The sequence below is a fragment of the Nicotiana tabacum genome, chromosome 12 (assembly GCF_000715075.1).
Source record: "Nicotiana tabacum cultivar K326 chromosome 12, ASM71507v2, whole genome shotgun sequence".
Lineage (NCBI taxonomy): Eukaryota > Viridiplantae > Streptophyta > Magnoliopsida > Solanales > Solanaceae > Nicotiana > Nicotiana tabacum.
In genome coordinates, this window is record NC_134091.1 from 118,247,520 (window position 1) to 118,264,535 (window position 17,016).

General features: G+C 38.7%; 1 protein-coding gene across 1 annotated transcript; it reads left to right on the plus strand.

The window, feature by feature from the left end:
- The first annotated feature begins 7,375 nt into the window (after nt 1-7,375).
- Nucleotides 7,376-8,155, plus strand: LOC142167351 (uncharacterized). Its single transcript, XM_075227514.1, has one exon. It carries the CDS (start codon nt 7,376-7,378, stop codon nt 8,153-8,155), a length of 780 nt encoding a protein of 259 aa, XP_075083615.1.
- Nucleotides 8,156-17,016: the final 8,861 nt, after the last annotated feature.

Genomic DNA, 17,016 nt, shown 5'->3' on the forward strand with positions numbered 1-17,016 from the left:
AGACGGTAAGGCTCTCCCACTTAGCTTTAAGCTACAATTATAAAATTTTGGAATCCATCGAGATTCTTTCTTCATTGTTAACGTGATCCTGCGCACGCAACTCGCCAAAATTTCTCAAAATCCTTCTATTAACCTTTAATAAACACTCCGAATCACTAGCCACATTTACATATTAAATCTCTTACCGGGTAGCCAGAAAAAAAATTCTTCCCAGAAACTTCGTCAACATCACACGACCGCTAACATGCTCACAGGAGATAACCCACCTGTGGAAATTACATGCCGACATATTCCAACGTCGCTGCACTGGGTGCAATTACTACAAAATCAGTAGATCATCCTGAGTCCAAACTCATTCACCAACTGCACTAGTCCGTTCACTCCTCATAGACGTCAACTAAAGGTGCAACAATACATTCCAATCCAAAGTCATGTTGTATCCTTCTTCATATCGAGCAACTCCCTCCTTTTTGTATCCAATCCTCCTCAGTATAGCAGCTAATATTACAACTTAAGTCTATAGACCTAGTCACTGTCCATCCTAAATCCCAAATCACTTCAAACTTTTCTCAAGTCATGTAGTTATCCTACCACGTAACTCATATTCTACCTTGTCACTTTTTTAAGCAACTACTAGATTTATGTTTCTCACACTTGGCCTCCTAGGAACTTAACCACCACCAGACACCTTCCACATGTCCTTCCTCATCCGTAGCTGCCCAGTTGTTGCCTTAATTAAAACCCATCTCGGTAGCACTTGAACCAATAGCTTGTTACCAGCTTTAAACCTTTCTGACGATCATCCTTCTCGAGACATCTATACTAGGAACGATGCTTCAATCCTGAATCACTGCACACCGCTATCTGTAACGACTGCTTTCCCTATACCAATTCCTGACACCCCATCGTGAAGGCTAGTTGAAAAAGACTATAACACCGGCAAACCTTAACACATTTAACAAGGTGATGACACCACATCAAAATTAAGAACTCTACCACGCTCGAAAATATCAGGCTTCGTTACTCTATCAACCCCAAACCTGAACATTCATAGCCCGATTGCCTTTTTCTCTGCTGGAAATAAAACATGGAACCTCTGAATTATGTATTGAGAAAAACCTTCTTTCAAGTCGTTTAATGCCCTGACACATAGACGGGCATTTTACCATTTCATAAACACTGTGTGATAACAACGCATGCATCATCATAACAATCAATGCCAAATCTCAAAACCTTAGGTAGTACTGATACTTAATTTGAAATAACAGGGGCAGCCTTTCGCAAGGCGATGACAATAGCCCAATTAATTACACAGGGAGAAGTATCTTATACTACATATGTAGTACCATTAAAAATTTCCTCGATGCCCAATTTATAACAAGCACTTCACGTCGCATAAGATTTAGTAGGAAGAAAATGAAGGCATAAGCCTAAAAGGAATGAAATCGCATGATGAGGAATCAAATCGCATGATGAAGAATCAAAAAGGAAAATATTCCTAACAGTCTTGTAGCCTCTCGAAGATAAGCACAGACGTCTCCGTACCGATCCGCATAACTCTACTAGACTTGCTCATGACTCGTGAGACCTATGTGAACCTAGTGCTCTGATACCATGTTGTCACGACCCAAAATCCATTAAAGGTCGTGATGGCGCCGGACACCGCTGTCAGGCAAGCCAACAACGCATACTGAGCTTAATTACCCATTTTAATGGATTTAAAATCAAAATTTCTTTAATGAAATAATAAAAATAAAACTCATAGAGTAAATGATAAATATTTTTAGCAACTAAATTTCTAAATAACTCACAACCATTACCAACCCCCAGTGTCACAAGTGCATGAGCATTTACTAGGGAATTAAAATATAAAATACAGCATCTGTCCAGAATATAAATTAGACAAAAAAATATAACATCTCTGAAGGAGACTCTGTTGGATGCGGATCATAAATCACACCTGTGCGCTCACAAGGCCGCTAGACATATATGTACCTGCACAATAAAATGTGCAGCAAGTGCAGCATGACTACGAAAAATAACGTGTACCCAGTAAGTATCAAGCCTAATCTCGAAGTGGTAGAGGCGAGATGGCCGACTTTGACACTCACTATGAGTCAATAATAATAATTGAAATAAAATTAGAATATCTATATCATCATGATTCACAGAATATATCAATAATTTATTTAACCAGCAGAAATAATTAAATTTCTTTCAATTTTAATAAATTTCCAAATTTATCAATTAGTCTCATTTACACGAATAACAATAATTCCTTAACAAGCATGAATAATAATTCATTAAATTTCAAAGATTTTTAATTTATCAATTAGCTTTAGAAGCTGCAATAAACTATCAAAGTATCGTGTAATTATTATTATTAAGCACGATTTCTGCCGAGGTCGTACGGCCCGATCCAGAGTTTCGTGTATACTGCCGAGGAACGTGTGGCACGATCCATAGATGCATCTATCCTGTCGAGGCGTTCGGCCCGCTCCACAAGAAAGGAGGACATTTTTTTTATGTTCCTCCGGAATGAGAGTATATTTATTATAAGATAAATTCACGAGGAAGAACAATTTCTCTCTCTCTCTCTCTCTCTCATATATATATATATATATATATATATATATATATATATATATATATATATATATATATATATATATATATATATATATATATATATATATAAATTAATATTAATTAAACAAGGAATATAATTTACACAAGTAATTCATGCTTTGAGTCCTAAACTACCCGGACTTTAGCATTAATAGTAGCTACGCACGGACTCTCGTCACCTCGTGCGTACGTAGCCCCCACAATTAGCAATAATTATTTAATTTTAATCAACTATGAGGTAATTTTCCCCTCACAAGATTAGACAAGAGACTTACTTCGTCTTGCTCCAATTTAATCTGCTAGAAGGCTCTTTCCACGATTATCCAACTCTGTTTGGCTCGAATCTAGCCAAAATAATTTGATACAATCATTAAAAATTGTAGGAATAAGTTCTATAAAAAAATACTACATTTTAAATAAAAAATTGTCCGTGGGGCCCACATCTCGGAATCCGGTGAAAGTTATGAAATCCGACAACCCATTCAATTACGAGTCTAACCATACCAGTTTCACTCAAATCCGACTCCGAATCGATGCTGAAATCTCAAAAATTCATTTCTATGAGATTTTTAAAAAATTTCCAAATTTCAATCTCAAAACACTAATTAAATGGTGAGAACAATGATATATTTGTGTTTATAGACCAAATTAGAGTTAGAATCACTTACCCCAATGTCTTTCCTTGAAAATCTATCCAAAATCGCCTCTACTCAAGCTCCAATTTGTTAAAAATGACGAATGGGACGAATGCCCTCTTTTTATAAAACTGCCCCAGACAGCCTTCGGAACTGGGCCTCGAACAGGGCCTCGATCGTGGCTTCGATCATGGCCCTCGAGCCTAGGCCTCGATCGTGGCTTCGATCACAGGCTCGAGCCTGGACCTCAGTCATGGCCTCGATTATGGCATCAAGCCTGGTCCTTCGATCATAGCCCCAATCATGGCATCGAGCTTGAGCCTTCGATTGTGACCCTCGATCTTGGGTGTCTCGATCCTGGCCCTCGAGCCTTGCCTTCGATCATGGCCCTCGAGCTGGACCTTCGATCATGGTCCTCGAGTTGGACCTTCGATCATGGCTTCGATACACAAGCTCGAGCCTGAGCCTCATCAACCCTGGGCTCGATACCTGGGATCGATACCTGGGATCGATACCTGGGCTCTATCACAACCCAAAATGTCCAACATAAGAGGAAAAATTGCAGCAACTTTTTAAATCCAACTTTTGATCCGTTAACCATCCGCAACTCACCTGAGACCCTCGGGACCTTAACCAAATATACCAATAAGTCCTAAAACATCATACGAACTTATTTGAAACCTCAAATCACATAAAACGACGCTAAAATCACGAATCATGCTCCAATTCAAGCTTAATGAAACTTAGAATTTCCAACTTCTACATTCGATGTCGAAACCTATCAAATCAGGTCCGATTGATCTCAAATTTTGCACACAAGTCTTAAATGACATAACGGAGCTATAAAAATTTTCAGAATTGGATTCCGACTCCGGTATCAAAAAGTCAACTCCTCGGTCAAACTTCCAAACTTTAAATTCCTATTTTAGCCATTTCAAGCCTAATTTCATTACGGATTTACAAATAAAATTTCGATTATGCTCCTAAGTTCAAAATCACCATACGGAGCTGTTGGAATCATCAAAATTCTATTCCGGAGTCGTTTGCACATAATGTTGATCGAAGTCAAACTTGGCCTTTTAAGGCTAACTTAAGGAACCAAGTGTTCCGATTTCAACCCAAACACTTCCAAATCTAGAAACAACCATCCCCGCAAGCCATAATTTATTATAAGCACATTTAGGAAGTTTTATTTAGGGGAATGGTGTTCTAAAAATCAAAACGACCGGTTGGGTCGTTACAGAAATAATATGTAATAAGGATATGATTACATGATCGAGATGCAATCTATTTTTTAAGGGGTCGTTTGGTAGAGTGTATAAGAATAATGTTGAATATGGTGTATTAGTTATACTTGCATTAGTTATACTGATATTAGTTATGCTGGCATATTTCTTATCTATTATTTTGTTTGAAGTATTAAAGCATTACACAATTTCTAAAAAAATTATTTATTTATAAAAATACCCTCATAACCAGTCTATCACTTTATCTCTTTAAAATAAACATATATTGATGAATGTTTGTATATGAAAAAGGTTTAAAAAATTATTTGATTTGTCTACTTATATCGTAGTATAAAACTTAATATTTATTTATAAAAAAGAAAGGCCAAATAGGTGTACGGCCCCTTAAACTTGGCTCCAGTTTTTATTTTGACACCTTAACTTAGCTTTTTTCCTATTGAACACTTTAATTGTACTTTGGACTATACCATTTAAACACAATGCATGACCGGGCTGTAGAAACTTAAGCACATGTTTTTAAACGCTTCCCACGTGGAATAGCATACCAATAATAGTCTGACACGTGTTTATTTATCCAGGTCGAATAAAAAATCTCGTTTTTACCTTACCCACACACCTCGCCTCACTTAATCGATCTTCCACCCAAAATCCCCTTTCTTTAGCCTAATAAACCCTAATAAACTACATTGAGACCGATTCCCGGTGGAATCTTCATCGATTTTGAGTTAGATTCAACTGTCCGTCAACTATTTGGCCATTATATTATAATATGGGTAATCGTTTGCTTCTTTTGACTGTGGTGGTGAGTGGAGTTGGTCGTAACTGGAGCTGGTCATGACTGGAGTTAGTTGTGACTAAAGTTTAGAGGATCTAGACATGTCTGCAGACGAATATATTCTTGTCAATTTTTACCACGGTGAACATATTGTCAAGGATCCTGTCCCGAGATATGTAGGAGAGAGGGGTGAGGATGGTCACATAATAGACAAGGACCACTTTTCTCTTTTTGAGCTTTTGTCCTACACAAAGGATATGGGTTATGCTGAGGTAGAGGTTTTTTATTTAATTAATCCTAAATCTAATGACTTTGTCTTGATTGAAAATGATGAACAACTATATAATATAGTTTGTCACCTTAATCATCTTGATCATTTAGATTTGTATATTAAGCATGTAGTTAATGAGCATGTGTTGCTTGATGAGACTGTCCCATGTGGCCTTTTATGTAGGCTAGAAGTTGTTGAACCAAGTGAAAATACATTAAATAAAGAGGCTAGGGCAACATCTACTGTTCCAGAGGATATAAATGTCCAAGAAAGTGCTGCAGATAGCACATCTGTGCCTGAGAAAAATCTAGCTGATGTTGGTGTTGCAGGTGAGAATTTACAAGGGGCTGAAGAAATAACATAGATGCTAGTTTGGCATCAGATCTGTCAAGTAATGAGTCTGAATTAGATAACATTCTTGATGAAGATGATAGTGATGTGAATGAAGAGCTCACTTCATTAAGGCATGAAAGAAGAAAGAAGAAAAAATAGAAGAAACAAAGAAAGAAACCTACTCCAACTAAAGAGATTATTCTGGGAGAAGCTGGAATAGATAAAGGCTTTGAGAATATTGGCAGACCATCTAAGGAGGACAGGTTTGCTGGAAAATTAGGAGGGGATGAAGACTACTACACGAGTTCCGATATTGGAAGTGATGATAGCACAGATGAGTTAGATGTTTTAGCTGAAAGGGGTATTGACATACCTCCTAGAAGGAGAAGTAAAAAGGTAAGGTTTGACCCTGACTATTACCTTGCTATTTTTGAGCTTGATATGGCATTTGAAAATATTGTAGAGTTTATAAAAATAGTAGCCTCATATGCTGTGGAGAACAAAGTGCAACTAACAATTAGGCCTAATGAAAAGGATAGGGTTAGAGTTAAGTGTAAAGGAGCCAAGTGTAACTCGAAATTGTATGCAAGCAATTATGGAGATTCATATGACTTTACTGTGAAGAAGTACCATCCAACTCATAATTGCAACACCAAAAATAAGAACAAATTATGTACTTCTAAGTATATTGCCAATAAATATAAATATAGGATTATTTCCCAGCCAAATATTAAGTTGTGGAGATTCAAGATTTGGTCATGGATAAGTTAGGTTTATATGTTGGAAGGACTGTTTGTTACAGGACTAAGTGTAGGGTGATAAGTCAATTCATGGGTGACTGGAGGATGGAATTTAACAGACTTGCTGATTATACCGATATTATTAAGCAAACAAATCCTGGGAGTTCATGCTGGATCAGAACATATAGTGAGACTATTCCTGGCAAGAATCTATTTGTCTATTTCTATCTATGTTTAGATGCTTTGAAAAGAGGATAGTTAGAAGGGTGCAGAAGGATTATAGGATTTGATGGTTGTTTTCTAAAGGGAATCTGAAAGGGTGAGTTACTTGTTGCAGTTAGTAGAAATGGTAACAATCAAATATTTCCTATTGCATGGGTTGTAGTTGATGAAGAGATAAAACACTCCTCGAGTTGGTTCATCTCATATTTGATTGCAGATTTACAGTTGGGATATGGTGTTGGCTTAACTGTTATGTCAGATATGCAAAAGGTAAAGTTACAATCAACTTTTAATTTTTCTTTTTCCTGCTTTATATATACTGTCCACTAACAATTATTACTATTTTTTGTAGGGACTAGTACCAACTATAAAGGGAATTACTACCAATGGCACAACACAGAATGTGTGCTAAACACATTTGGTCTAACTGGTCCAAGAACTGGAGAGGTGAAGAAAGGGGAAAACAATTATGGAGATGTTCCAAAGCATCTTATGAAGTAAAATTCAAGGAAGAACTGGAAGCAATGAATAAGCTTGGTTATAAGATATATGAAGACTTGTTGAAGTATGATAAAAAGTATTGGTGTAGGGCATACTTTAGAGAAGATTCAAAGTGTGATGTCATTGAGAATAACATGTGTGAAACATTCAATTCTTGGATAGTAGGTCCTAGACACAAGTCTGTTATAACTATGTTGGAAGAAATTAGACATAAAATCATGAATAGGACCATTGAAATGAGGAGGTTTGCTGAGACTTGGGTTACTGACATTGCACCAATGGTTATAGTGATACTGGAAGAGAACAAAGCCCTTTCTAGGAGGTGTAAGGTTATGTGGAATACAGAACATGGGTTTGAAGTTGATGAAGGTGTGTACAGATTCATTGTTGATTTTAGGACCATGACATGTACTTGTAGATCATGGATGTTGAGGGGCATTCCATGTCAACATGCAGTATGTGCATTCTATGATAGAGAAATGGACCCAGATGATTATGTTGCCCACTGGTATAGGAAGGAAACTTTCCTTAAAGCTTACCAGCATTTCATTCAACTAATTCCCAATATGAAGATGCGGTCGGATTCAACAAATCCATCTATAGAGCCTCCGGAACCTAAACCTATGCCAGGTAGACCAAAGAGATATAGGAGAAAAGCCAAGGATGAACCAAGAAAAAAACATGGTAAACTATCAAAGAAAGGGGTAAAGATGACTTGTTCAAACTATGGGTGTTTAACGGGCGGGCTGGGATGGGTTGGACACAAAAAATCAGCTCGTCCGTTTAACATTGCGGGCTGTTAGCGGGCTGTACTTTTTTAGGTTTTTTTTGTCCTTCCGGGTTCGGTCTTAGCGGGTTGTTAGCGGGCTGTGGATTTTTTTTTTAAAGGTAAATTTTATTTTTCTTATTCAATATTATTGATACTTAAGTGTTTGCAAACTTTTAAGGCTTAGAATTAAACTTTGAAGTTTAAAATTTGAAAGTAAGTGGCTACAAAAAATTATTTAGTAAGACCTATATGTAAGGATCGGCCGTCGCCGTTAGTTTCGAAAATAAGCACCGTTGTGACGAGGAACCGGAAACATATGACACCGGTTCGAAAATTCAGGAGTGGAACACGAGAAATAAAATATAGGACCCAATTGGGGCGCTATATACTGGCATATGACCCATCTCTTTTGGTTTCTCTATATGTTCTTCCCGGCGAGGACAAACTATTTCCCGGTGTGTTCAGATTGCCGGCAAGTTTCGTAAATTCCGGCGACTTCCGAACATCTTTCAGGCGGGACACAGCAGGACTTGCCAGTGCTCTTGAGCAGATCCGACACGCTTCAGGAAACCTTGCTCCAGGTTCTTTCATTTTATATCTGGTACTCGTGGTATCAGTATTTTTATTGTATTTTTTCTGCTCGCGGGAGTTGGTACCTCCCGTTTTCCAATTTTCCTTTGTTGTGTGAGTTAAATTGCTGACATCTTACCTCGTACTAGTTTATTTACCATATTAGTGTGCCTGTTGTTACAACTTGTATTCTTATGGTTTAGTCTGTTGCCTTGTGTGATAGTGATTCCCCTTACTCTGCCGTAGGTAGAGTGGCTGTGGTCTACGATGGTCGAGTGAGGTCATGTCCTTGGGGGGAATGGGGGCCGGGAGGTAGGGTAGGGTTTAGGGGGTGGGGCGGGAGGCAAGGGAGGTAAAGGGAACAAGGGTTTCTGTAGGTTGAGAATTGGGTCATGGAATGTAGGTACATTGACGGGTAAATCTATAGAGTTGGTGAAGATCCTCCAGAAGAGGAGGGTCAATATAGCGTGTGTCCAAGAGACAAGGTGGGTAGGGTCGAGGGCGAGGGAGACGAGTATAAACTTTGGTACTCAGGAGTCCAGAAAGGTAAGAATGGAGTGGGCATCTTGGTGGATAGGGAACTTAGAGAGTCAGTGGTTGAGGTTAGACGAGTGAATGATAGATTGATGACTATTAAGTTGGTGGTTGGAGAGTGCACCCTAAACATCGTTAGCGCCTATGCGCCACATGTGGGCCTAGATGAGGAGGTTAAACGACGCTTCTGGGAAGGGTTAGATGAGATTGTGCGTCAGGTTCCGCCTGCTGAGAAGCTATTCATAGGAGGGGATTTCAATGGGCATATTGGGTCGACCGCAGGTGGTTATAGCGAGGTGCATAGAGGCTTTGGTTTTGGGGAGAAGAACGAAGGAGGTACATCATTGTTGGACTTCGCTAAGGCTTTTGGGTTGGTGATTGCGAACTCTAGCTTTCAGAAGAGGGAGGGGCATTTGGTTACTTTTCAAAATACGGTGGCGAAGACCCAGATTGACTATCTCCTCCTCAGGAGGTGTGACAGAGGGTTGTGTAAGGATTGCAAGGTGATTCCGGGTGAGATACTCGCGATGCAGCATAGGCTTTTGGTGATGGACGTTGGTATTATGTTAAAGAGGAGGAAAAGGTCTACTCGAGGAAGACCGAGAATCAGGTGGGGAGCCTTAACTAAGGATAAAGCCCAAGCGTTGGAGGGGCGGTTGTCGGCTATGAGAGCTTGGAGGAGCAGTGGTGACGCGAGCACTATGTGGTCAACGACAACATACTATATTAGGGAGGTTGCGAGAGAGGTGTTAGGGGTCTCGATGGGCGTCTCTGGTGGGCACAAAGGAGACTGGTGGTGGAATGAAGTGGTCCAAGGAAAAATGGAAGCAAAGAAGGCGGCGTATCTGAAGTTAGTGGGGAGCATAGGTGAGGAGGAGAGGCGAGTGTGCATGGATAGGTATAAGGCAGCTAGAAAGGAGGCTAAGCTGGCGGTCACAGAGGCTAAGACTGCGGTTTATGGTCGTATGTACTAGGAATTGGGGGAAAAGGTAGGGAGAAGAAGTTATTCCGGCTGGCCAAGTTGAGAGAGAGGAAGGCTCAGGATTTGGACCAAGTGAGATGCATCAAGGACGAAGATGGTAGAGTATTGATGGAAGATGCCCAGATTAAGAGGAGATGGCAGACTTACTTTTGTAAACTTCTGAATGAAGAATGGGATCGGATATTGTGCTAGGCGAATTGGAGCATTCCGAGAGTCATCGTGACTTTAGGTACTGCAAGCGTATCGAGGTTGAGGAGGTCGTGGGAGCTATGCGTAAGATGAGTAGGGGCAGAGCGACCAGGCCAGATGAGATTCCGGTGGAATTTTGGAAGTGTGTGGGGAGAGCAGGTTTGGAGTGGTTGACTAGGTTGTTTAATATTATTTTTAAGGGGAAAGGAATGTCGGATGAGTGGAGGTGGAGTACGGTGGTTCCATTGTATAAGAACAAAGGTGATATCCAGAGCTGTAACAATTATAGGGGTATCAAATTACTAAGTCATACTATGAAAGTGTAGGAGAGGGTGGTTGAAGCGAGGGTGAGGATGACAGTGTCTGTATCCGACAACCACTTCGGATTCATGCTGGGTCGTTCAACTACAGAAGCTATACACCTTGTTAGAAGGTTGGTGGAACTATACAGAGAGAGGCAGAAGGATCTGCATATGGTATTTATTGACCTAGAGAAAGCATATGACAAAGTTCCTAGAGAAATTCTCTGGAGATGCCTGGAGGCAAAAAGGTGTGTCGGTTCCCTATATTATGGCGATTAAGGACATGTATGATGGGGCTAAGACTCGGGTTAGGACAGTAGGAGGTGACTCTGAGCATTTTCCTGTTGTAATAGGGCTACACCAAGGTTTTGCGCTCAGTTCGTTCTTATTCGCTCTAGTGATGGACGCGTTAACACACCATATTCAAAGGGATGTGCCATGGTGCATGCTATTCGCCGATGACATAGTTCTGATTGATGAGTCGCGAGCCGGTGTTAACGAGAGGCTGGAGGTTTAGAGACAAGCTCTTGAGTCTAAGGGTTTCAAGCTGAGCAGGACGAAGACGAAATACCTGGAGTGTAAGTTCAGCGCTGAGCCAGGGGAAGTGGGCATGGATGTAAGGCTTGATTTGTAGGTCATCCCGAGTAGAGGCAGCTTCAAGTACCTTGGTTCGGTTATCCAGGGGGAGGGGAGATCGACGAGGATGTCACACACCGTATTGGGGTAGGATGGATGAAGTGGAGGTTAGCATCTAGAGTCCTGTGTGATAAGAGAGTGCCACCGATACTCAAATGTAAGTTTTATAAAGCGGTGGTTAGACCGGCCATGATGTATGGGGCTGAGTGTTAGCATGTTAAGAACTCACATATCCAGAAGATGAAAATAGCAGAAATGAGGATGTTGCGGTGGATATGCGTGCACCCTAAGATAGATAAGATTAGGAATGATGATATTCGGGAGAAGGTGCATGTGGCTCCCAGTGATGACAAGATGCGGGAAGCGAGGCTTAGATGGTTCGGACATGTTCAGAGGAGAAGCCCAGGTGCTCTGGTACGGAGGTGTGGGCAGCTGGTTACGGAGGACACGAGAAGAGGTAGAGGGCGGCCTAAGAAGTATTGGGGAGAGGTGATCAGGCAGGATATGGCGAGGCTCCAGATTTTCGAGGACATGACACTTGATAGGAAGATGTGGAGGTCGAGTATTAGGGTTGTAGGTTAAGAGGTAGTTGAGTCGTGCCTTACTTCGTAACATGGTGGGACTAGCCATGTAATTTTTTTTTTCCCTAAGATAACTAGTAGGAATATTGTGGCTTACTATTTCTCTTTTCAGTGCAGGTCCTATTTACTAGCTATCGCTTTTGCTTTACATCTTTCTTCTAGATTTCATGAAGTTCCTATTTTTCTTATGACTGTTGTGGTGATACTAATATTTACTAATATTGTCTCCCTTTACTTTGCATCTTTCTTCTGGATTTTATGGTGTTCCTATTTATCCTTTGATTGTTGTTGTGATACTAATATTGTCTCCTTTTTTGTCCCTTTTGCCTTTTTGTTTTTTTGAGCCGAGGGTCTTTCGGAAATAACCTCTCTACTCCTTCGGGGTAGGGGTAAGGTCTGCGTACACACTACCCTCCCCAGACCCATTAGTGAGATTTTACTGGGTTGTTGTTATTATTGTATATATAAGGATCAAGCTCCGAAGACTTTCATTTGATATTTTTATTGAATAATATATAATACTTCAAATTAAGTTGCATGTTCTTTTTTGATTTTGTTATTTTTGAACTTGCAAATTAAAAGTTTACAACAATTATAAAAAAAATAAATAGTACATCACATGCTTTGCATCATTTTTGTAAGTTCATCCATGTCAATATGAGGTTCTTGGTTTCCGGCATTGGTTTAATTAAAACTATAAACCATTATATCTCCAATTTCTTGGTCATCCGCTTCATCTACCTCGTCACGCCCTTGATTTCGTCGTTCTGATCTTATCCAATCTCTGAAGCACACTAGAATTTCCAAAGCGTTGCTACCTAATGAATGACGAGTATCTCCTAGTTGCTCCCTTAATTGGCTAAGTGCGCTCTCTGATGCGACTGTGGAAATCGGTACATTTAGCACGTCTCTAACCATGGCCGAAAGAACAAAAAATTGATTTGAGTTGCTCCTCCTCCAACCCAGTGGTAGAAATTCCTTTGTGCGGGGCTCTGCTGACTTTCGCAAGTAGAATTGAAGTTCATCAATATTTCTGCTACTGGTTTGTTAATGCTCCCCTATTATAGACCAAATCAAATAATCTTCAACACCATCATTATCATCCAAAGCACTGGTCCCAGATGTTGAAACAGAACTTGAAGGAATATTTGCATCTACAACGGAAGAAGCATCAACAATGTTAGCATAATAATTATATAATATTTCTAAATGTTTGTGTAGATCAAAAATACATGTTTATAAATATCCTTACAAATTCTACATCTTACATAATTTTTATCTTCTTCTAGTCTGTCAAAAAAATTCCAACACTTACTTCTTAATCTTCGATTATTCTTAATAGGGAGGGGAGGCCTACTTGTATTACCACGACTTCCACCCCTAATATTTTGAGTTTGACTAGTATTACCAGGTGTAGCTGGTGGTGTTTCAAGATTATCAGGTGATGAAAATGGAATATCATCTAAATTATCATCTAAATCATCATCTATACCATAATTTTCTTAAAGTCCCTCATAATCTACATTTAAATTTTCACGTGAACTTTTAGAACTATGTGTAAAGCTACTAGAAGAACAAGCACCACCTCTTGATCTTTTGAAAGTTTTTTTACTACCACCTCTACTAGTGCATGCTTTTTTGGCTGCTCTAAATATATCCATTATATAAATTAAATTAATAATTATAAATAATAAAATAAATATACACCAAAGAATAGAAAGATATAGAACGAGTGTACCGGGATTCCGGATGCCGCACTAAATTTGATATAAAAAACCAAACTTTAATTGATAGATCGATACTTGATAATTGATACCACACTTCACTTGAATACTTGATATTTGATAATAATAACTTTGTAATGGCTAAACTAAATATTTGATGAAACTTGAAATAATAAGTAATTGAGAATTTAAGAACAATAATCAATAATATCAAGAGAGAATTAGAGTAGTAAGAGAGTGAATTGTGAGGAAAAATAAAGAAGAAGGGGGGATATTTATAGTTTTTAAAAGGTTAAAATTATAATTTATCAAATATTAGGGGTGTGAGGGCAATTTTCTTAAGGGGGTAGGCCGAAATGGCCATTTCTGCAAAAAAAGGCCGTTGGCCAACAGTCATATTTGAATTTGACCGTTGGCAAAGGTAAAAAAAAAAAGTTAAAAACCGGGCTGTAGCCCGTTAAAAACTCGTTAACGGGCTTAGCGGGGCTGTAGCCCGTTAACGGGTTAACGTGCTTAGCGGGTTCCGGTGCACCGGTATCAAAAAACTGTTCGTTTGAAACCCGCTCCCCGCCCAACCCGTCCCAGCCCGCCCCCCACGCTACAGTACCGGGCTGAACCGGGTTGTAAACGGGTCAGCCCGACCCGATTAACAGGTATAGTTCAAACTGCCAACAAACAGGATATAACAAATCTGGATGCAGGAAAGGGGTAAGTTCTGATATTTGTAATTCTGTCTTTTACATTATTTTTTTGCAATTCTGATATTCTTTTCTTTTACTTCTGTCAGCATGTTCCAAGAAGTGCTACTCAACAAAGTCAAAATATGCCACCACCTCCACCAAGATCATCTCAGGAAATAACATCTCAACAAAGCAATCTATCATCTATATGTGAGGATACAAGTGTTGTCAAAAGACAAAGCAACAACCAATCAACTGGATTGGTAGAGGAAGAGGAAGAGGAAGAGGCCATGGACTATGTAGGGGAAAAGGAAGAGGAACTACACTAGGAGGAGGCTCAGCTAATGCAGCAACCATTGGACATAAAAGGCCAAGGCATAATGGTTTTGGGATTTTTACTGACACTATGACTGTAACTAATATCCTGAATTTAAGGGTGTATAGTTTATTATAATGCAGTTTTGTGGGTTGGAATTGTTCTTTTTTTTTACTAATTCATTGTATTTTACAACCTGATATATCATCTGAGAGAGTCATATCAGCCGAGACATTCAAGGATACATCTGCAACTAACATAGACATTGGATTTAAGCCCCCTGGATTGAAGTTTAAAGGAAGAAATACAGTGACAAGGTCACAACTTCAGCAAATGAGTTCAGCAAGGAAAAAAGGTTCTTCAAGTCAAACAAGTTCAACTGCATCTACACTGAGAAGCATACCAGTTTTTATTTATGTTATCTAAGATGTCACTACCAGTTTTTTGTTTGGGCGGTTATGCTCTATTAGAGTTTACTAGTTTGGGCAGTTATATGTTTGGAAAAACAATGCTCTATTTTTTGTAATTTGTAGACCAAAACAATGCTCTATTTTTTAGCTTGGATGTAATGCTAGTCCATCACATTATGCAATGGATTGTTTAGGCATCTATGTTTTCAATTCATGAATATGAATTTGCATTTCATTCATAACACATTATGGAAGTGCAGCTGAACTTAAATTTGCATTAAAAATTGGTCATTTCCATTTCATTCATAACAAGATAGTGTACATTAACAAAAGGCCAAATTCCTAGTACCTACTTCCAACATACTACATTTTTCTTGAACTAATAACAGCAACTACAACACTATTAGCACCAGCATATCATAAAAATACTACATTATTCTTCAAACCACCAGCATCACCAAAGCCAAATCCATAGAAACAGCACCACCACCACAACAAATAACCACTTCAACCGCACAACTATTTTCTCAGTTCTTTCGACTCTCTTCAACAGACCCTGTATAACCCCCTTAGCTTGGTCAGGCATTTCATCATCATGCCATCTGAAATATTTGCAGCTACCTCGACCCTACAAAATTCAAAAAAAAATACGGCCAAAAAAATTAAAAACATATTTTTTTATTAAGAAATTCAAGAGTCTAACAAAAACAATACGATCGACTTACCAATTTACAACCATAAAATCGGCGACCTGGGTTTGCAGATGACCATGATATAGTCAGTGGCGCATTAAATCCACAGTGACAAATTTCCATTCCATTGCGAGAAGTTGTTGATTTTTGTGACATGGAACTGATAAACGAGAAAGATGAGGAAGAAATCAGATCAAGATTCAAGCTTGGGCACCTAAGCTTCAGTAGAAAGGGAAAATGACAAATTTGCAAGGGAAGAAGACGAAAGAGGAATTAGGGCATTCTTGAGAGAAAAAATGAGAAAATCGGGTGTTTTAAAATGGGTCTAATGGGTGTGTTTTATTTTTACCGTTGGAATATCTACCTAAGCAAATATTAATAACATTCACCCGCTTATCATGTGTGAACATAACGCTCCTTTGGCCGGACATGCGTTGTATTTAAATGGTATACACCAAAAAATAATTAAAGTGTTCAATAGGAAAAACGCTAAATTAAGGTGTCAAAATGGAAACTGGAGCCAAGTTTAAGGGGTCGTCTATATATTTGCCCAAAAAGAAAATATGCTAAGTATTTATTTGTTTATTAGGGATATAATTTTATTTCTCGCTTTCTTGGGTTATTTCAAACTTGCAGTATATAGTAGCATATTTTAACCAAATATAGATTTTGAAGGATATTTTTGTCTTTAACTAAGTTAATGCATGCATTAAAACCCATTGCATTGTTAATACTATGATTTCTTATGCATTAGTTATGCATGGAGACATGTCTAGTCAAATAGGCTTCTAATAAGATGTTCCCCTTCAAGAGCTCCGATATGATAATACCAAATAAGGTGTATAACTAATACTTGCATAATTAATGCATATGTTCAAAAAATGTACCAATAAAATATTACTAATACACAACGCTAATGCATCCTACCAAACAACCCATAAGTATTTTTCTCGGTATAATCAACTGATATTCGAAACACATTACTCCGACTAAATTAAATTCGCATTCTAAGAATAAGTGTTACCTATTAGGTATTTCTCCATTATCCTAGACTTTTGATTAAGGTCCCGTCTTATTTTAGATATTAATAAAATAATTTTTATTAGTCTGTCCCTTCGGGACATCCGATAAAAAAAATAATATTTATTAGACTACCGATTCTAAGATTAAAAAAACCGTTGGATCATGTAAGGGCATGTGAGGTCAACATCATCTACGGTCAAAATCATGCTGATACAAGTTTTTCCCGAACACAGCCGAGCAGCAAATTGCAAAATAT